Raw genomic sequence first — 23,756 nt, 5'->3', positions numbered from 1 at the left:
AAAGTAAAATGAACCAATGAAAAGTTTTATTAACAAGTCACATGACTTGTTATGCTTACGTTACGCGCTGCGCGCCCCGGATGACTTCCGGATGCGCTAACGCGGCGCGTCATATGACGCATTACGCGACAACGCAGGTCCAGAATATAGTCAAAATGTCTCCACCAACCAGCGGTCGAAACACAACCCCTTTCAGCAGGCTAAATAGTTCTGTTAAATGACAACAGAAGGGACAGGGAACAAGAACCATCAGTCAAAGAGGGGAGGGCTAGTTCTTGTCTACCGGGTTACATTGGGGCGCTACCGGAACTGATCGAATTGGTAGTCTACAGTGTTTCTGGATGTTTCAGACTGAAGCTGGGGTTAGCATGAGAGCACCACCATTTCGTAGCTCCGTTGTGGCCATTCCGCAACCAATCATGGCAGCCGCTCTTTATCGTTATTTTGGGCGGGGTGGGTGGCGGAGCCGAGCTGTTTTGCAGCCATCATTGTGTGGAGTTCAGTTCATCTCACTAGTTTTGTATTTGTCATGAGGGGTTGTTCCTAATGTTTCTATTTTAGCGAGGTCAAAAAGAGATCCCATTAGTGGCCTACTGATTTTACTCGATTCCTTTTCTTTTTTTTACACGATTTTTCGATATCTGCAAAGACTAAACAGAGTATTGCGACTCTGTGTTTGTTTGTAAATAGAGAATGAACCAAAGAGAACTAATTCTAAAACAGTAAATACTTGGATAACAATCAATCAAATGGAGAGAGAAGCAGGCACGACGGATTACAACGGGGGCAAAGGCCTGCGTTAACTACCTTTCACTATCTGCAAAGAGAGAGTACTCCTAATAGAAATGAGGGGGGGGGGCACCATTCAAAGCAGATCAGTGTGCATAAACACGAAAATGTTTTCACTTACCACGTACTTGACATTCGACAGCTTATGATATTTGCTATTAAAAAACCATTGAAATTCACTGAAAAAACCATAGGTTATAGACCATATATAGTTAGGAATTAGCATTTACAAAACCTTGAAAATTCACTGAAAAAACCATAGATTATAGACATATATAGTTAGGAATTAGCATTTAAAAAACCTTATTTTACTCACACAAAACCATTGAAATTCCATATATAGTTAGTTGCACTAACTATATATCGCGCACCCGCAATCCACTGCTGATGATGTCACATATTACATCATTCATGACATGGTCAGTGACATCACTGATGACATCACTGATGACATCTCAAATGACATCACTGATGACATCACTGATGACATCTCATTTGACATCAATGACCACATCACTGATGATATCATTCATGTGACAATACAATGCATCTCCTCACATTTTAATATAACCTCTGTTTCACCCAGTGTTAAATACAGAGTATAATTTTTGAAACCATTGACACACCAATACTAGTTACTACATACGCACTCACTGATTCCTACGTCTACACACACATTCACTCATTCACCCATACAATCATTCATACATACAATCACTCATCTTTACAACACTATCATATGCAGTCATACACCTATACAGACACTCACACTCTGCCACTCATCCATGGAGTTACTCACACACCTAGTCAGTCCTGTAAAGAATCAATCACACTTCCATTTTCTTGTCTATACAGTTAAACATAGAGCACCTTACATTTTCAAACATATACTAACACATACTTACTTTCTTATACAATCATTGATACAAGTACACATTGATCTGCACAGAGTCACACACCTTCCAGCCAGCCACACACACACTCAGTCTCCCATACAAATACTTGGATAATCAATCAATAACCCATATAGTTAATCATATAGCTACTGATCAACACATGCAGCAGTTTACAGAACAACAGACATAATGATGCACAAATTAAGACAGTTTAGTCACTAACCCATGCACTCAGTGAGACGCATTTAATCACTGACTCATACATTCAGTCATGCACCTACTAAATCCTTCGTCCAGACACTTATACATCTACTCATTCTTCAATATGTAAAACATATTTAAACTTTACAGAAACACACAGTCACTGGATGATGTCATCAGTGATGTCATCAGTGATGTCATTTGAGATGTCATCAGTGATGTCATCAGTGATGTCACTGACCATGTCATGAATGATGTAATATGTGACATCATCAGCAGTGGATTGCGGGTGCGCGATATATAGTTAGTGCAACTAACTATATATGGAATTTCAATGGTTTTGTGTGAGTAAAATAAGGTTTTTTAAATGCTAATTCCTAACTATATATGGTCTATAACCTATGGTTTTTTCAGTGAATATATATATATATATATATATATATATATATATATATATATATATATATATATATATATATATACATATATATATATATATATATTCATAGAAAAACTCCACTGCCAGCCGGTTCTTGTATACAAAGTAGGAACACAGACCACGATTCAGTGCACAGAATCTCCTTTATTTGGGTTGAAATCCGTCGGCCATTACGCGTTTCAGCACCAAAGTGCCTTGATCACATGATGTGTATATATATATATATATATATATATATATATAATTCAGTCCATTCCCATTAAAAAGGCAGGTTCTGCTTAAAAAGGTTTTTTATTTTGGAAGAGATTGAAGGAGCATGCAGTTTACCCCAGTTACCACTGTGTCCCCAGCCCGGTCACCTGAAACCCCTCAAATAACATGCTTGCTCTGGTTAGCTTTTAATGTCTTTCTTAGGCCTGTCACACATTAAAAATGTTTTAATTAAATACAGAAATATTCACTATGTTACATAATTTGGAATATCTGCCATATTACTAAAGAGAGGGAATATTCATTCATACCTCTCATAGATCTGTTTGTGACTTCAGCATCTTACCTATATAGTGCATTCTAAAATGTATGTTTTATGGAATAGGTGAAGAAATTGCAAGGCCCAGACGTGCAACACCACCTATTGAGGTTGAAAGGTGAGTATCAAAAACACATTCCTTCCTACATGTTTGCACGTGAATGTTTGTCCTGACTGAATACAGTATAAATACTTCATTATTTTGGGTTGTGTTTGATAACTAAGGTCCGCACAGTGCAGCATGCAGCAAAAGTGTCTTTGCATAACTGCTTGGGTTTTAGGCTTTATTCCCACTGAGTGCTCATAAATTATCTGCAGGTTCAATTGGTGGTCTTATTTAAGCCACACTCGATGTTTGTTGAGATTACTACAAATTATAACTCTGCTTATGTGCATGTCTGAAAACAGTAATCCTGATACCTGCTATTCTAGTTTTGCAGTATTGGGCCAATTTAAATCTATTTTCGTTGTGGTAATAACACTCACGTTAATTGGTAGCCTTCAATGTGGCAGTGGAACAGGTGGGCATGTTTGGTACCCAGTTAAAATCTTTTCGTTGATAAATTAGTATTTCATTTCTTCAAATGTTTTTCAGGGGAGTTTTTCGTCAAACAATAGATATTGATTTGTTTGACTCTAAAGCTTTTATAAAAATGTTAACCAGCAGTTGTACATTTATTTCACATAAAACTGTTTATTGGATGGGGTCTATAATACCTGTTTACACTTTATTCAAATAATTTCACTGTGATATCAAGCATATCACAAACCAGGACATACATTTATTCTTGTTCCATAGCTATAAGCTGTTTCTTATAATCACTTAGTTGTGACAGTTTTGGTGGATTTGAATAATCTTACCAGTAAAATCAAAACTTTAAACAAGTTTTGTGTTCACTAAACTTAAGATTCAGTGTGCCATCATGCATACATTTTTCTTTTTATTTGGCAATTCCTATTCTTTTAATTTTAGATATATGGACGGGGAGGGTTTTTTGTTCAATTAATCGACATTTTTTAAGGGAAAGCATCAACCATTTAATCCAGCATGAATAGCAAATACATTTTTGTTGCAAAATATTTTCCCTTAAGACCTCTCCTTCGAACCATTAAAATAAAATGCGTTTTGCCCTAAAACAATTAAGTATTTCTCAGACCTTCTTCCTCCTTGTTGTGAGGAGACCCAGACATATCGGTTATATCGGGCTTTTTTCCGTTTTCTGGATGACCACTGGTTTTCAGGCCTCCTTACCATTACTGTTGTGGAGAGTGGAATGTGTATATTTTGCTTTTTACTCGTCAATCTTTTCTTTACCACATTCGATGACTCTTAGGGTACCTGGTGCTTGCTCACATTACATTGCTGTTTTCATTCCTTTCTTGCCTGCTTATTATTTTTTTTTATCCTATCCTGTTAATGTTTTTTGTGTTTTTTAGCGATTTGATCCCTGCAGATTACTCAGTGGAGCTGTTGTCTTTCTTTCAAATATCTTGTTTTTTACAATAAGGATTTTATGTTAGGTATCCTTAATTGGAACGCGATCACTGATAATGGCGGTGCCTTCCTTTGGCATGTAGATATTTAAGGTGCTCATCAATTCAGATGTGATTTTGCAACTTACTGTTTACCATCCAAGACCAAACTGCGGGGGGAAAAAATAGGTTCACGCCTTACAGCTGAACGTCCTGTAAGTAGAAAGTGATTCATACTTGCTGCTAAGTGGTAGTAGCGCTCAAAACTCTGATTGGACCCGTCATCTGCGGTCCCTTTGTGGCTTAGTTTGTTTGTTAAATGTGCAGCTTTGCACTGCTTGCATTGTTTTAAAAGTTGCTCAAAGTTTTGACACACTTCGGTTTGGGACTTGCAGACACCGGTTTCACACTCAATGTGACACTTACTCTCTCTTTTTACATGGCCCAACTCCTCCATCTAAAGTGTGTGCCTCTCTGAAGAAGACCTGTGAACTCCTTTGTTCCTTGATGTGCAAATCATACTCTGACTGTACTATAAGCTTTGAAGAGACTGAACACCCACTTAGAGGTTTTGCACAATGCAAAGGTGTATGTAGATACAATCTCAAAAATAGAAGTTAATGACTTGTTAGGTTTATCTTTAGTTTACATTGTCTATGTCTACAGTTCTGAAATGGAACTATTTCGGTCTTGCATTCCTGTTGGCGATCGACCAAGTATATCCATGTAATTTATCATTCTGTCAATATTACATTCCAGCTATCCATGATGTACAAAAAATCCAACAATTCATACTGGAAGGAAGATGAAGGCGTTTAAAATCCATTCATTGTAGAACCCCACAATGGTTCAAAGGGGCTAGCCCCTCCATGTCTGTCTTAGTCGAAGAACCACACTTCTGATGATACATGTTATCTCATCTTTTTAAGTATTGGACTTTATCAAAAATCTCATTAATTGGATGTGCCCTAGCCGTCATTCACTTTGCTGGACTGTTTTATAATTGACGTTATGTACCTTTGATGTGCAGTTTTCATTTTACTATATTTACTATACCCATTACACTCTCTGCCCCAAAATCTGTCCTTGAACGTTCTCATTTGTCAGATTTATCCCTACCCTAAATATGACCACTTTCAAATGTTTTGAAAATCATGAATACCAATATCCATCTTGGTGGTTCTCTCAACTTGGGCACATTGTGAACTATATGGAGACATGTTTATCTTTTATAAAAAATAAAACATTTACCATGGCTTTTTATAGTAAAGAAATTACATCCATAAATAACTTTGGTAAGTAACGGTGGGATTATTTTTAAAAAAGATCTAGCATACAACTTTTTCTTTGTGTTTCACATAATAGGTAGCAAGGAGTTTAACTCTTTCAAACTTTACACCACGTGCTTATTCCCAAAGTGGGACAAAAAATGTATCAAAATCTTTCTAATGTGCTAAAATGATTCGGATTTTCTCAAATGGTGATGATTTGTTTGTTCTCTGGAAACTGCAAAGTAAACCACTCAAAGGAGAAACGTACCATTTAAAGATACATATCTGAGTGCGCTCGAACTGTATGCAGGGACAGCTTCCAGAGCTCTGAAGTAAATCATTCTGCTTTATCATTAGTTTACATGTTTGACCCTCTCGCCATCTTGGGTTTGGTTTACCTTTTATTCATCAATCTTTCTTACTTTCTTGTTTCTATTTCCTAAAGATTTACTGTTCTAGCCATATTCAAGTTTTTTTCTGTTTAATACACATCCTTTTGGTATGCATTTGTGTTTTTCTTTTAGTATCGAATCAAGTAAAGTTGATGTTATAATATGCCAGGTGTTGTTTTTATTCCATTTTAGCTTGTAATTTTCACATTGGAATTGGACGACACACAGAACGGCTTTCGAGCTGGCCACAGTACGGAGACTGCACTGTTATTCATGGTCGAGCATCTGCGGGCAGTTCTGGATGCAGGTCAAACGGCGGCGCTTGTCTTGTTAGATCTGAGCGCCGCCTTTGACACGGTCTCGCACGAGATCCTCCTGCGGCGTCTTGAGGAGATACGTGTGACCGGTACTGCACACCAGTGGTTCCGTTCGTTTCTCGCGGATCGTTCCTTCTGTGTGGCTGCCCCGCCCTACCAGTCCAAATCACACCCTCTGTCTCTTGGGGTCCCGCAGGGTTCCTCGCTGAGCCCCACGTTGTTTAACCTTTACGTGAGGCCGCTGGCTGAGGTTGTGAAGCTCTGCGGCATGACCATGGTGTCGTACGCAGATGACACCCAGCTAGCGGTCACGATCAGCGGGGACTCCGAGGTGGATGCCCCAAGATTCAGAGAAGGACTCCGGGCGGTGGCCAGTTGGATGACGTCCAACTGTCTCCAACTGAATGCCAAAAAAACAGAGGTCATGGTCTTTGGTAAACGGACGGAGCTATGGGGAGACACCTGGTGGCCTCCTGAGCTGGGCCCCACCCCCATTCCGGTTTCGGAGATTAAAAATCTGGGGGTATGGCTGGACCCTTCACTCAACTTTGTTGGCCACACCAAAAGGACGGCGGCATGCTGTTTGGTATCTTGCGTAATTTGAGACCTGCACTTAAGTACTTTGATGCCGCAACCCGTCAACTTGTGATACAGGCGACGGTCTTGACTCGGCTAGACTATGCCAGCTCCCTTTTTATAGGGTTAAATCAGGCTGAGCTCACCCGTCTCCAAAGAGTGCAAAATGCAGCGGCCAGAGTAATTGCGGGCCTGCCAAGGTTTTGCTCGGTCGCCCACATTTTGCGCGCTTTACACTGGCTACCTGTCAGGCAGCGGATCCATTTCAAAGTGCTGTGCACATCCTTTAAGATTCTAAAGGACCCGTCGGCCCCACTACTGCACCAACTTCTGTGCCCCTACATCCCTGGCCGTTCCCTTCGCTCCTCGGATCAGGAATTAGCAGCAGCTCCATGATTCAAACTCAGTCGAGCTGGGGGTCGCTCCTTCAGGGTGCGGGCAGCTGCATTATGGAACGCACTCCCTCTGAAAATCCGGACCCTTGCAGATTTGCTTTCTTTTCGCAAGGCCGTTAAGACCCTCTTGTTTCTCCAGCACTGTTAAACGTTAAGTTTAAAATATTCTGTTTCCTAGTTATGTTGTGTGGCTACCTTGTCGGGCGCCGGGACGCTCCTTCGCTGGAGCAGCTGCGCGCATTACAAATGCCATTAACATAACATAACATTTTGCTGTTCTCAACGTTGAAAAATAAGGGTGCTAATTATGTTGCAGGAGTAGGACCACTGCATCGTTTAATCAACCTCCATAAGCTACCCTTTTACCTAAGGCCCCGAACAGCTGCTGCAGTCATTTATTAGAGCTAGAAATCTGTACGATGAATTTGGTCTACACAGAACCAACACCTTCCTTTTCTATATCTTGCATACATATCTTTGAAATGTATGGCCTAGTCCATGTAGACGGGAATCACATTGTTAGCTTTGCAGTAACCTGGTCTGCACCATCTACGCTAAACAGTGCTTTCTCCATGTCACAAAATGAGTTGTGATGATGGATACTCATGGAAACAAGGTGTAGAGTTAGTTACTCTGATGTAAAAAAAAAAAAAAAAAAAAACAGAATTTGTAGAAAGGTCAGACACACAACCGAGATCACATTTAAACATCTGGAGAACTGATTTGCAAACAAGCCTAACGCCTTCTTTTGCACAGCATCAATTGTACTATAGCAACCAATTTGCTTCAGAGTGAGTGCCATGCCTTGGCGGTCATTCTTAGGCAATTTATGTACAGCTGATATTAAGCTATTTTACCTGTTCCAATCCGGGGCTTGTTGAGAATGCAGACACCTACCACCATGTGTCAGACACTCAAACTTTGTCGGTCGATTTTAATAAGGAATTTGCCTAATGTTCTGATGAAGGACCACCATTGCGGTCTGAAATGCATTATCCCTTCACAAAGTGTATATTGAGATTTCACATTGGTGTGAGAATCACAGAAACCGTTTAAGGAATTCATTCCACATTTGCAGTCCAATCATAAACAAAACGGATTTGTACAAAATGTATGGTTGGAAAATAAAGATGTGTTTTTAAAGAAAATAAATAGACTAAATTGAGGATAAGATTTTTTTAAAGATTTTTGCAGGAGGGATAATCAATATTGCCTGATATCTGTGTATAAAGAGACTCCCCTTTTTGTAAAGGGTAGCTCGAGTAGTGCTATTATAAGTATCTAGGTCAGAGGATTCTGCTTTTAAGCACATTGGAAAAGTAATACCGTGAGGTATGCATAAGAAAATCTGGTGTGTGGATGTGCGAGAGGCAGTGTGCCCGAGAGCAAGATGGCGGCCGCTTAGGTGGACGTTAGCGATGCTAGCAGGTAGCGGTTTTTCTGTATCTAAGTGACCCGATTGATTAGGGCTCCACCACGTTAAATTAAAATTTTTTGCCCCAACTGGATCGAATGCTGTGTTCCTTTAAGCGCCCCCGGCCCCAGCGTTTCGGAACGGTCTCCTCCCTTGAGACGGTGTGTGGAGAGTTACCTGCGTGGTCTGGTGTTTCAGCTAACAAGCGAGGACAACGCTATGGCACCGAAGATAGCATCGAGCTGCGCTCCTTCCAAAGCAGAAACGGCAGCAGCCGCCCGCAGAGCTCGGAACGAGGCGCTTTTGGCTCATACGGATAATCCGCTCCCTGGTGAGATGGTGCCGGCATCCAGCGAAAGCTCCCCCGTACATCCGCATAGACTACGGCCGCCGGATCCAAGGAAAGGAAAGGGCGGTGCCCCGAATGTAGGAGCGGCAAAATACAAGCCGCCGGGCCCCAAGGTGTTGGAACTGATGCAGCGAGGGAGAGAGCCGGCTGCCAATGTGAGTACAGATGCCAGTTGCGATATGGTGGGATGTTCTGGAAATAATGTCAGAAATGGAACGGGAGCTCAGGCAGTGAGTTCGGGGAGCTCTGGCACGCTGTCTAAAACGGCGCGATTGGCTCAGGAGGGAGTAAGCCCGATGGATATGGGACTGGCTGCTGCAGTGGGGGGACTAAGGGGTGTGTGGTACTGCAGGCAAAAAAACGCTGCAAATGTTTTGGACCCGAATACCGCACCCTCGATTGTCCCACCTGAGGATTTCTTTAACAATGACCGTAACAACAAGAGCGGCAAGGGAGATATGATTTGTAATAAACTATTGTCCGATCCCATCAGGATCTCAGTGGTTCAAGAGGATACGAACCAGTCTGGTAGACAAAATGTAACTGTTATGCTAGGAGATAAGAATCCTATGGAGGACAAAAATAGGCTGGAAGTCGAGAAGGAATCGAGTGACTGCTTTTTTTCCGTGTCAGAGGAAGCAGAGTGGTCGGATGACGTACTAAGCACCTCGCAGGGGGCCAGCAGTCTGGAATCATCCAGAGGAAAGTGAGGAGCACCATCTCTCAACAACCAAAAAGGTGCAAAATGGGAAGGAAAATAGAGGAAGAAAAGATCTTTCATGGGATTACTCTGCAAATACTCTACGCTCAGGGTCATCTGTTAAAACTTCCCCTGTGCCAAGAGCCGACGATCCCCCCACGTTTGAGACTATCCATCAGGCTATCCTTGCTCTTAGGGAAGAAGCGCGTCAAGATAGCCAAAAAACACAGGCAGGGATGAGGAAAATGCAAGGGGTAGTAAGGAAATGATCAAAGGCAGTTTCTAATATGGGAATAAGAGTGGTAAATTTGGAAGAAAGGATGATGTTTGTGGAAGCTGATGCTGCTAACGCTGTAACTATGGTGGAGGCCCTAGATGCCCAGATTAACCCCTTGCACGCTGATGACGGAACCGCTCCGTCATCAGCTGCGGGTGCGCTGTGCTGATGACGGAGTGGTTCCGTCATGGCCCGCCCCGCTCGATAGAACGCTCATGCGCGGCGCGAATTCCGCGCCTGCGCTGAGGGTTCTATTGAGCGGGGCGGGCCGTGACGGAACCGCTCCGTCACCAGCATAGCTCAACCGACGCTGGTGACGGAGCGGTTCCGTCACCAGCATGCGGCCGCCCCGCCCCCTTAGCACTGCGGCGGAATAGCCGCCGCAGTGAAGGGGTTAAAGACATACAATGGAAGTTAGAAGAGTCGGAAAACAGACAAAGAAGAAATAACCTAAGAGTTTTGGGGGTCTAGGGGGGCTTGGTGGGTTCCGATACAAGGAGTTACATAATCTGTCTTTTTTCGGCAGCTTTCCCTGAACTCTGAGAGGAACTGGGCATCTGAGATCAAAAGAGAACATCTCATCCCCTTCAAACAGAGAACACCGGCGAAGTAGGGCGACAGACCACGGGCCATCCTGATTTTTTTTCGGAAACTTCCTTCTGAGGCAGTCTGTATCGGATAAAGCAAGACCTGATGCCAGGAGATCAAAGGGGGGGGGGGTCATTTTTCATGAGACTGGACTTCTGCCATATAACGGTAGAAAGATGCTGGAGATTAAGGCAGATGCTGAAGCCGTTTCAGGACAAAAAGGTCCAGGCATATTTAGTTAACCCGGCACAGTTAAAAATCATTAACCAAGGAACTCCCGGTATTTCTCTTCAGAGATTAAGGCAAAGGAGTACTTGGACTCCCTGGACAAATAATTTGTCTAATCCTTAGTGACGGGTGGGGGTGCAGAGGGGCGTTGGGGGTGTGTGGGGGGTGGAAGGGGGGTGGCGCTACTTAGTAGCGTCCGGTTTCTCAAAGGTATAGCAAGGGGGGGGCTTTTTGGGTATGGAAGAGGGGGAAGGGAAGCTTTTCATTTTTCTTTTTTCTTTTTCTCAAAAGCTGAGAGCATTTTAGGAAATGTTGCTTTCCTTTTTCTTGGTATAGGGTTTGCTGATTTGGTTGTGTTTATAGGATCTACTGCCTTCTAGGATTGCGCACATCATATGCACAGACCTAGGTCTCCGCGCTCAGAGGGGGGTAGAACAAAGTTGCGGGTGGGAGGAGGGGTGGCGATGGGCACTTCACGGGGAGGGAAGGGGGTAAAAAGAGAAAAAGCTAAAAGATTCTGGTGCATAGTTGTCATTGGATTAATGTATGCAGGGTCAGTAACTGTTTGGCTTCTACGCAGGGATTAGTCAGGAGCTTTAGGACAAAGGAATGATGAGGGAATTTAAGATATGTTCTTTGAATATAAGGGGGTTGAATGACTGGAATAAAAGGCAAAAATTAGGGCATTTTGTAGGCTTGAACCACCTGGACATTATATGCATACAGGAAACGCATCTGCCCTGGTCTAAGAAACATTTGTTAAATATTGAGGGCTTTGAGCTATTGGGGTGCTCCACGCAAGCATACTCTGTCAGGGGGGTGGCTATTTTGGCCAAAACCAAATTGGGTGGCTGTAGGCTCTCTTTAGCTGACGCCTGGGGTAGATGGGCGATCGTCAAACTGAAGATAGGGATAACATTGTGTACAATCTACGGCTCCAATCAGGATGAACCCGATATATTTGATAAATTGGAGCTAAAGTTATTGAACTGGCCATACCCCCTTATAGTTTGCGGGGATTTTAATATTTCCGCAGATCTTACAAGCTGTGATAATACTGTAAGTTATTTTGGACGCAAACCTAAGGTCTTTAGAGTCCTGTCTGCTTTAATCAGTTCACACAGTCTGTTAGATGTGTGGGGGTATAGGAACCATCGAATCTGGGCTTTACCTATTTCTCTTGCCCCTTTAAGAAATATACCAAGTTGGATTATTTTCTTATTTCAAGTACAGAGGCGAGAAGGATAGGAATGACTAAAATGCCAAAGGTCATTTCTGACCATATCGCTTTCATAGGCTAAGATCAGTGGACTGTTATGAATCCCCCTATAGATAGACGTTAGAGAGGTGATTGCGAGTTAATCCTAAATTTGTGGAGCACCTTAAGCATTGGGTACAATGTTACTTTGACATGAACAGGTATAGCGCCCCCTCGAAATTGTGTATGTGACTCCTTAGGGGAGGGGAGACAATTAGTTTCTCTGCTAGCCAAAGGAATAAAGCTCTGGAGGAGCATGAGTCGCTAGTGGCACAGATAGTACAGGCAGAGGAACAACATATAAGAGTCATTACAGACGGGAAAGAGCCTAATGAGAGTCTATGTAAGATTCTAGCTCTTAAGGCAGAAATTTATAAGTCAGCTGTTAAGAAAAGTGCTGATGATTATCAGATACATAAGGGAAGAATGTACGAGACTGGGGAGCAGGCTGGTAAGTTACTAGCATTAAGGATCAGACACGGTTTTAGCAGAAACTTAGTAGGGAAAATCCAGGTGGACAATCGGGAGTACACGGAGCCAGAAGACATTAGAAGGGTGTTCAAGGATTTCTATCAAAAGTTATATCAAGAGGAGGCTAGGGCAGAGGTCGCTAGCTTAACCGTTGAAGACTTTGGACATATTCTGGCTCCATAGGAGAGGGCTGTATTAGATAGTGACTTGGAATTGAATGAAGAAGTGAATGCTCTCCAGAACTCACCGGCTGGCAAGGCAGCAGGGCCGGATAACATCCCATTGGAAGTATATAAGTGCCTACAGGAAATGATAGCCCCTATATTGCTAGATCTAGTTAGTGGTATAACAAGTTCTGGAGAAATCCCAGATTCTTGGAAAGAGACAAACATAGTTGTCTTCCATAAGAAGGGTAAATCTAAAGAGGACCCCGGGTCGTACCGTCCAATATTCGTCATAAATGCAGACACTAAAATATACGCGAAGGTTTTGGCTAACAGGCTGGGAGGGGTCATTGGCAGTCTGGTTTCCCCGTAGCAGCATGGGTTTATCCCGGGTCGTGGAACAACGGACCACATAAGGCGAGCCATTACGCTGTTTGCTGCGCATGCTGTCACGGGGGGCCGGATCGCCATGATCCTCTTGGATGCTGAAAAAGCCTTCGACCACGTTACATGGATGTATTTATGGGGGATATTGGAAAGGAGGGGCTTTGGCCCTAAAATAATAAAGGCAATCAAGGCAATGTTTGTCGATCCGTAATCCAGTTAATGGGAGGCGGGTTGGACAAAATATACATCGCCCGGGGGACACGTCAAGGATGCCCCTGTTCTCCAATCTTGTTTGCCCTGTACATAGACCCTCTAATAAGAAAGATATTGGGAGCTGAGGACATTAATTCAGTGGTATGCAACGGATTCGAAACCAAGCTGTTCGCTTATGCGGATTACTTGGCAGTTATAACTACAGATCCGGATACTGCTATGTCTGCCTTGAAGGTGATAACTTCAGAGTTTGGCCGTTGCTCGGGGTACCTACTTAACGAGAATAAGACTCAGATAATCTGCTCAAATAATATTACAAAACGGGATGGAAGATATACAGATTCAAAAACAACAATTGGTGGACAGAATGCAGAACAATGTCATACATTCACCCCAGTACAGAGATCTGGGCTTAAATCCATTGTTTTTTTGCACTCCACACCACCCCAGGTCAGACATGACCATATGCAAATCAGCCTTGACCCTGTGCCTCATGGGAACAGTCCAACCCGAACTGCCAAGCCATGTCTTTCCTGGACCGGAATCAAGCATCCAAAGACCGCTTTCTGGCTATCAGCCTTCATCAGCCTGGATAGCTTGACTGCAGTGGTGTGGATAGCATGGGACTCACGTCTGAGCATACCCATCCCACTCGGGGTGACAAATACAAAAACAACAATTGATGGACAGAATGCAGAACAATGTCATACATTCACCCCAGTACAGAGATCTGGGCCTAAATCCATCGTTTTTTTGCACTCCACACCACCCCAGGTCAGACATGGCCATATGCAAATCAGCCTTGACCCTGTACCTCATGGGAACAGTCCAGCCCGAACTGCCAAGCCATGTCTTTCCTGGAACGGGAATCAAGCGTCCAAGGACCGGTTTCTGGCTATCAGCCTTCATCAGCCTGGATATCTTGACTCCAGTGGTGTGATGAGCATGGCACTCACGTCTGAGCATACCCATCCCACTCGGGGTGACCAATGCAAAAACAACAATTGATGGACAGAATGCAGAACAATGTCATACATTCACCCCAGTACAGATATACAGATTCGGCAATCTACTTGGGGGTCAGAATCCGCCCCATAATGGAGTCTATAATTAAAGAGAATTATGAGCCGAAGGTGGACTCAATGACAACGGAGTTAAAAAGGATAGACTCCAGCCACCTGTCAATAATGGGGAGAGTTAACGTGCTAAAATTGACCATGCTCCAGAAATTGCTATATCTCTTCTGCTCAATCCCGCATATGGTGGGGGAAAGTGTGTTTAAATCTATTGAATCAGCTTTCATAAACTTTATATGGCAGTATGGAAAAACGAGAAGATCTCTTAAATATCTGCCTTTACCGCAAGAGAGAGGAGGACTGGGGGCTCCAAATATTCTAATTTATTTAGTGGCATGTCTTTTTAGTCAAATGGCGATACTTGTAGACAGTGCCATGAATACCTCTAATAGCCTACTTGGGAATGTTTATCCCCCCTCTATTTTCGAATTGCTGCTGGGGAAGGAAGCAGTGGGGCTCCTACTGGTAAAACAGACCGATGATACTATAATAAAAAAAAAGATACAAGGTATTGGATTGTGTATGGAGGGTGTGGAAAGGGTTAATAAATTACTGGGAATCCCGTAGTATAATTATTACACACCTCTATGGAATTCAAGGCTCTTTGCACATCTGAGTAGTGATAGATGGTGGATTTCTTGGGAGTCTCAAGGAATCAGAAGAATAGGGGACCTTTGGGAAGGGGAAGCCCCGCTGAGCTTCGTAGATCTGCAGCGGAAATTCGGAATTGAGTTGAATCAAAGTTTCAAGTTTATACAAATTTCTCAAACTCTAAAAACCATTAGGCCTCGGATTACCCCTAGAGGTAAAATCAAGATCCTTGAGTATGTCCTGGCTGGGGGTACCAGGATTGGTATGATTTACGGGGATTTGATCTCTACACTGCAAGATGATATGGACAAGGTGGAGTTCTCTTGGGTGTCGAAACTGGGTGACCCATATGTGGATCTAGATAGGGCATTGCAGCTGGCAAGTAGCCTATTTCGTTCCTCGAACCTTGGAGCACAAAATTACAAGACATTATACTAGCTGTATGATACTCCAGCTAAGTTGTTTGAGTGGGGGAAAAGGGATGATGATAGGTGTCCATGGTGCTCCCATGGGCCAGCTAACTTGGTGCATATGTTCTATGAATGCAATGCACTGAATATGCTAGGTACGGAGATGGAAAAATTCTGGGATTGGTTGCTAGGGGTTAAAATCACCCTATCCCCGGTCTTGATGATATTTGCAATTGATTCTAATCTGAGGCTGAAAAAGGAGGAAGTATTTGTATTTATTTGTGTGGCAGTTTTAAAAATATTACTGGCTGCTGGGTGGAGGATTCCATGGCGCCCTATTTTCCGATCTGGTTGTCAAGGCTGTTAGGTATCCATAATATCGAAGCATCTCTATATTCCCGAAGGGGTAGAAGGATGAGGGAGGTGGGGTAGAACATCTGGGCCACCCTTAAAAGATGGAGGGATGCTAGAATGTAGAAATGTAAATTTTTAATGTCTTTTAACCATCCCGGAGGAATGTGACCCTGGCGATATCTGTTTGGCAGTATCTTTGTGTCCTGCTGGGGGCTTCACTTCCTGGTGCCCACTCTTGTGTCCGCTGTGTTTCTTGGGGCGTCCAGTGCGCTGGTGATCTCGCCGTCTGTCTTCCCCTTCCGCCGCAGCTCTCTTGCATCGGAGCAGACCGCAGTTGGGGGGGGGGGGTGGGAGGGGGCCGCGAGCGGGAGGACTACAACTCCCGTCAGCTTTTGCGGCCGGAAGCAGCCAACCCACGCTCCGCGCCTGTCGGTGCATAAAACCGACGTCATCTCCCCACGTCGCGGGAGCGTCCCGGGAGCAGCCCGGGACAAGGGCGGGACCGTCTGTGGCCATCCGAGGCCAGACGAGGCTGGGCTGGGCCACCCCCTTTACATCTGTGTACTCGCACACTTGCAGTATCTCCTTAGTGTCTTTAATAATTGGACTAATATTACATCGCACTGAGTAATACACAGTGCTATAACCCATTTATTGTCATCTTGCTTCCTTTATTAATTTATTTGTTCTTTCTCAGTTGTATCTGATTCTAGTGTTTGCAAACACATTCCATAGGAACATGAGTTCACGCCTTAGCAAAGGCAGGAAATCGCTGGTGGGAGGGTCTGTCAGAGGGACATTAGACCAATTTATAACCAGGGCCACCTCAGTGCTGGAACGTGAAATAGCTATCACGGAACGGCACCTGTCCTCGGAACATCTATATAATAAACGTTCGTCCCTGGGTCCCATCCAGCTAGCGAATACACCACCAGTTGAAAGTGCGTCAAAAGATCTAATTGGGGACACAAGCATTCCCTTACAGCTACAAGACATAACAGACCCAATTGAATCAAATAGGGACCTCTACACAAATGATTCAAACATAGATACACTATTAGAAATCACATCTGAGGAACATTCACCCACAATCTCCCCTAAGCACGTCCCGAGAATGAAAACATATAACGAAACAACAGGACCAGGGCATACATCAAAGAAAAGAAAGCGCAGGGGGAACAGTCATAACGGTAGAGGCGCAAAAACACCGAAAATACTTCTGAGACCCTTAAAGAACTCTGGAACAGTTGTAAGGGAGACCATGTCAGACCACCTTCCCCCACCCTCTCATCTCACTCAAGATCTAATGGGAAGCATTGAGCAACTGGTTAAATCTCTCTTATTACCTCTTGTAAAGAGGGTCAAAAGAATGGCAGAACAACTGGGGTCTATAGAAAAGGCAATTGCAACCAATAAGTTAACTACGGAACTGTCAACCCCAAGGCAGAATCAGCCCATACACAACATACCATCAGGGCTGACACTAACAAACGAAACGAATAGTGAGGTTCCACCATCCGTCCCCGTCGAGAACATTCTGGCACCACCGACTATAGAGAAGTCCATTAAGACCAATAGGGGAATAAGAGCGGGTGGCGAAGTTAACAAACCAGATACCTCACAAGCAATTGCCGCTAAGACGCCCCCTTCTGCTAAGAAGTCAAGAGTAAACCTGCAAAAAATAGACTTGCCACCGGAGGCGGCACCCTATGTTGTGATATTAACCGGGGTCCCGGAATTAGAGGTTGGAAAAACTAAAGGCTATCAAGAACTCAAAAAGAAAGTTGTATATTGGTTAAGAAATAACAGACCATTACCTCCCAACATCAATGGCGAAATTCTTCATGTAAGAAGACTTGACTGGGTGGGGCATAGACCGAAGGACTTAAAGGGGGACGTTATTATTATTAATTTTAGGGACCGGAGAGTAAGTACACACATTGAAGATTGGTACATTGAGAGACGCGGGGAAGAAATTTCGACACACGACTTAACTTATTTCTACCCTCAATCTTTATTGACAAATCCTCCAAGATCCCGGATCCCATATAGGTGTAGCTCTAGTTATAACATCCCCACCCTTAATCGCTTCACCACGCTTTCCGGTTTGTAAGGAGTAGATTGACTCCCCAACCAGGTGCCCAGGGACCACTATACACTCAAACAACTAGAAATGTCAGAGGTCCCAAAGACTGGCCTTCAAGGTGAACTGATCAACACATCGGATCCCAAGAAAGCGTATGCGGAAATAAAACCCACTGAACAGGTGAGAGGGAACTCTGAAATAGGCAGTAAGCAGATCCGGTTAACAGAAATAGTGCCGGCCTCTCTTCCCCAGGAAAAGGTTGTGGAACCTAGATCGAACACTGATTCGCGATTGAAATTGGTCATAGTGGCATCGGACAATAACCCAGGCATAGATAATTCCTCAATTAGGATACTTTCCTGGAATATAGCCGGACTTCGCCCTAAGGTAGACAACAGTATCTGGCTGAAATTTATTATGAATTTTGGCATAATATGTCTCCAGGAGACATGGGCTACCACTGAAATCCACCTGATAGGTTATAAAACCTACTTTTCCTCTGCTCTAGCTGTAGCATCTGGCAGAGCAAAAGGTGGTTTAATTATATATATTTCTAATTTGATAAAGGGACTGGATATAACCCCTATAAAACTGGAGGCCAATTTCCAGATACTCAGTCGATGTTTTAATAAAGCGGACACAGTTCTCTTGGTAAAGTTTTATAACAACCTTCCAGATGGAGAACTATTGATAGTATTGCGACAGTTGCTTCTTCAATTATCTGTCCTGACAAGGGGACTTGTAAAAGGCGCCACAATTATCTGGGGTGGTGATTTTAACCAACATCCATGCCATCATAGCAACCCCATTTTTTGTGGGATAACAGACGAAAATGATGATTTAATAGCCCATTTTTCCCATTCAAGTATTGGAAATTGTTTAAATGAAATACTTTTTGATTTGGATCTTGTAATTGCAAACAAAAAGAATGCTTCCTCTCAGCTGCACAATCCAACCTTCCTCGGTAGGGGCAGGCAGAGCACCATTGATTTTATCCTCATATCTAATGTAGCTGGAGAACGTGCCACAAATTTTGCAACACATATAAATGTACTGAGCCACCATTGTGCGCTTAGTATAACATTTCGACCGCTCTTTAAGCAATGCACGCAAAGTATAGTTAGTGCATTGAAGCAAAACACCCTACACCTGGATAGAACCAATGGCTTTTCCATAAAATGGGAGAAAGTCGATCCTCCAGTGATCACCAGGAGAGTTTTAAACACAGCACTCCTTCCAATTCTCAAATGTTTAGATTTGTCTTCTCCAGATGAGGAAGTATTAAGTCATTTCAGGGTGATCTTAAATGCAATAAACGAAGCACTTTTTGTAAAATTAAAAAACACTCAATCAAAAAAAAGGGGGTGGTTCAATCATAGGTGCACAGCAGCGCACTCCAAATTGAAAATAGCACTCCAAAAAACGAATAGGGTCCCTCAAGAAATAGCAATTTTAAGGAGGGAATACAACGTGCACCCCCTTATCCAATTGTTCTAGACATTACTATTGAAGAGGTACTTCTGGCCCTAAAATCTAGCAAAAACGGTAAGGCCCCTGGCCCTGATGGGGTACCCATAGATCTATTTAAATCAAACTTAGATCTGTGGGCCCCATTCGTGACTAGGATACTTATGGCATCTTGCGAGGTGGGGCTATTAGACTCATGGTCTAAGTCAATAATGGTCCCTATTTTCAAAAAGGGGGACCGCCAGGAGGTATCCTGCTATCGTCCGATCTCACTGCTGGACTCCCTGGGCAAAGTGGCGGGCAGAGTCATTCTTGAACGCCTCCAGCAGTGGGCGGTCGATGGCGGGAATCTCTCGGTCCTCCAATTTGGGTTCCGGGAAGGCCTAGGGACCAATTTGGGTTCCGGGAAGGCCTAGGGACTATTGAACAGGTCCTAAACCTGACAATGCTATTAGGCAAATACGTTAGTGCGAAGGGAGGCTCTATGTATATGGTATACGTAGATCTGTCAGCAGCCGTCGACTGCGTTTGCCACACCAAACTTTGGTCCGTTTTATTGGAAATGGGGGTTGATTCACCATTGGTGAATTTTTTGCGTGAATTTTATTCTAACGCATCACCTAGGGTGAGGTTCGGGGTACAGGGTGAGTTAACCGCACCGTTTGGAGTGGAGAGAGGAGTCAGACAAGGTTGTGTCCTGGCTCCCTTCCTGTTCACGCTTTATACCAACGGTTTGGAGAGGGATATGATAAATGGAAGCCGGGACCTTCCTTTATTAAACAACCGTCCGATTCCAGCTCTTTTCTACACCGACGATGCGGTGATACTGGCCCGTACCCCCCTAGAACTACAGAAGGCGCTAAATAGATACTCCCAATTCATGGGTAATCTGGATTTACGTATAAATATTAAAAAAAAAAACCTTTGTCATGACAGCAGGACCTGGAAAAAAAAGGATAAAGAGTATTTATTTAGAAAAAGAGAAATTGGCCACCACAGATCAGTACCTATACCTGGGAATTATCGATCTCAGACTCACCTGGAAACCAGCACTTTAATCTAGGAAACTCCATCTTAAGAGAGCCACTATGGCCCTCGTAAACTTTTCAAAAAAACTGGGAAAGACTCCCCTGGTAGAGCTTCTACAGATATATAAAGCAAAATGCCAAACAGTTGCACTGTACGGGGATGGTGTGTGGGGGTACGTAAATACCAACAGTTTGCAAGTGGTCGAAAATGCCTTTCTGAGGTTTCTTTTAGCAGTACCAAGGAGCACACCTACTTTTTCATGCCATACTGAATTGGGGATTTCACATTTATCAGATATAGCCAAAATACAACCACTCCTTCTGTGGCATCGAATCTCGTCTTCAGATAAAAATGTTTTTACACAGGGAACCATTCTAGACTGTATGTCTCTGGACCACTCTCATAAAATCGGCTGGCTATTATATATAAAACGTTTTTTAATGACCTAGGGTTGGAAAAATATTATTTTGTACGATCCTCAATTCGGTCACTATCAAGGAAGGGACTACAGGTGCTGTGCCTCGCACACTTAGAAGAAATAAGAATGACTAAAGAGGCCATTAAACCATCTGCACAACATTGTATGGCCGTTCAAACCACTTTATCTATTCAGCCTTATTTAACTGATTTTTCCACGTTTGAGAGACTTCTCCTGACCAGATTTAGGTTAAATGTTTTCCACCGTTTGGTTGCCTTTCCAAAGAGAAATAACTGGGACTTAGAATTACCATCATGCCCGTGTGATAACTTTTCTGTTCAGGCAACCATTCAGACCCTATTTTTCTGTAAATATTATAATGGACATAGAAAGATCTGGCTGATACCGATATTAAAACATATGGGCATTAGAAGATGCCGTCCGGCCTTGCTTTCTTTACAGTATTTGGGTGAGGAGTGGATATCGAAGTATATTGTCAAATTCCTGAAATGTATTTTTCGACATCGATTACATCTGTAACAAACTCTTTATTCAGTATGAATTTAACAATCCAATTCTGCTATTAAAAAGTAAGATGATGTTCCTTTTTAAGGTTTTATGTATATAGCTAGAACTTTTTAACAGAAATGTTGCACAGATTATATTGTAAATACGTTTTTTAGAATTCCATATGTTTTATAAACATTTTTATTGATAGCATTTCTTTTTAATGTAGAATTTGACAATGAAATTTACTTGTGACAATGCTTTTATGTTTTTTTTCCTGTGATAAAAACCGAATAAAGCAATACTTGACTTGACCCTTCGTATATCACTTTGTATCGATAAATTTATAGGTATTTATTATTAATTGTAATACTTTTTTACGACATACTGTTGCTTAACTGGAATATGTGTTTTAATTAATTTTTTTGTATGCACCTAACATCTAAAAAGGAAAAGGAATACCGTGATATGAAATGTATGAGTAGAGAATACGTAATGGTCAACTTATCTGGGACATCACAATGTAAATTGTAATTCCTGGGCCACAGTGTGGTGCACTTATGTACTCCTAAATCCATAAATGTTACACACACAAAATAAATGTAAACGATCATGCATGTATATATTAAGAAATACAGCTCTGCCAACCTTGCCATTGTGTTTTGGTGCCAGCTTTTTGCTTTTTTGACCACAGGTTATGTTGACCCTAACCTGAATGGATCCCTTGAACTACGCTATTGAGTTCCTCAGGTACACCTCATTGGTACCTCTAGCTTGAAGTTCAAAAGAGATAGTTCTTTTTGGCCTTCATCTACATAAACTCTGACTGATCCATTAAATGGACCCAGGAAGCTGCTTACTGGTCTCCCTGTGTATGTTTGGGATGCCTGCAAACAGGATTGGAGCAAAACCAACACTTGATGGACGGAATGTTGCACAATGGTAAAACATTCACCCCCAGTCACAGATCTGGGTTTAATTCATCGTTGTTTTGCTCACCACGCCACCCCAGTTCAGACATGGCCATATGCAAATCAGTTTTGGCCCTGTGCCTCATAGGAACAGTCCAGCCCGAACTGCCAAGCCATGTCTTCCCTGGACCGGAATCAAGCATCCTAGGACACGTTTCTGGCTATCAGCTGTCATCAGCCAGGATATCTTGATTCCAGTGGCATGGAGACCACGGGACTCACGTCTGAGCATACCCGTCCCACTCGGGGTGACAAATGCAAAACCAACACTTGATGGACGGAATGTTGCACAATGGCAATACATTCACACCCAGTCACAGATCTGGGTCTAATCCATCGGAATCAAGTTATCCTGGCTGATGAGGGCTGAAAACCCAAAAGCGGTCCTAGGATGCTTGTTTCCAGTCCAGGGAGGACCTGGCTTGGCAGTTCGGGCTGGACTGTTCCCATGGGGCACAGGGTCAAGACTGATTTGCATATGGCTGGGTTCCAACTGGAATGGCATGGTGAGCAAAAAAACGATGTATTTAGGCCCAGATCTCTGTACTGGGGTGAATGTATGACATTGTTCTGCATTCTGTCCATCAACTGTTGTTTTTGCATTAGCAAACAGGATTGGGACATCGACTGTGGATCTAGGAATGTGTGCATACAATGATTGCTTTGTAAACAATATCAGCACACATCATTAACATTACCTGTAACTATTTGCAAGCATTTATAATGCATTAATGCTTGTTACAGGGTGGAGAATGGCTGTTGCCCACAGAGAACAACCTCACCCTCAGCTGCTTTTTATGTTTGCCTTTTTGGGCTGTCTGTAGAAAATGCACAGAGATAGTTCTTTGAGACCTTCCTCTACATAAACCCTGAGTGATCCTGTAAATGTACCCAGGCAGCAGCCTCCTAGAAGGTATGCCTGATCATCTGCACATAGGCGTTGACAATACATTCTGAAGAGAATGGTTGGCAGGACCATTTTGAATCTGGAGGATGCGCTGACTGCGGCAAAGCGAAATGACAACTACTTGAACTTGTACATATATGGTGAGGCTTCCTTCCAGCGTGTTGAACACTTTGGGATCTGGAATTGCATGGATCCTAATGCTGTTGATGCGTCCAGAGCATGTACCTGGGGACTGCCTATTTTCCTCTCACTAGAAACAAGCTGGAATGGCAATGCTTAAGTTTCCCTGGCCTGCTCTTTTGCTGACCTTGCCTGCACTGATGCCCCCTGCCTACTCTAGGAATCCAGAGCCATGAACACTGCTTCCTTAAGTCCTTTCTTCCCCTCACAATAGAGCAGAGGCAAGTTACCCTAGAAAACTGCTGCTACAAGTGCAGGTGAACTTGGGGATGACTGTCTAGTGAGCACACTTATTCTCAGCACCACCTTTCTTTATTTCTTTCTGCTTTGACCCATTTGCGATTATGGTGGTTCAGTACCTTATGAGAGACCAGTGTTGTCTAAGAGGAGCCCTTTGTGCCTGTTAACTTGCACTCCTTGCGTTTGGTCTCAC

General features: G+C 43.2%; 1 protein-coding gene across 1 annotated transcript in view; it reads left to right on the top strand.

Moving 5' to 3' along the window:
• The window catches only part of SGIP1 (SH3GL interacting endocytic adaptor 1), a 1,317,316-nt gene that overhangs the window by 592,344 nt on the left and 701,216 nt on the right, over positions 1–23,756 (top strand). Inside the window, exon 8 of the mRNA XM_078668946.1 lies at positions 2,921–2,972. Within this exon, the coding sequence (XP_078525072.1) occupies positions 2,921–2,972 (52 nt within the window). The remainder of the gene's footprint in view (positions 1–2,920; positions 2,973–23,756) is intronic.

The sequence above is a fragment of the Lissotriton helveticus genome, chromosome 1_2 (assembly GCF_964261635.1).
Source record: "Lissotriton helveticus chromosome 1_2, aLisHel1.1, whole genome shotgun sequence".
Lineage (NCBI taxonomy): Eukaryota > Metazoa > Chordata > Amphibia > Caudata > Salamandridae > Lissotriton > Lissotriton helveticus.
This window is presented reverse-complemented; position numbering and strand designations above follow the sequence as displayed.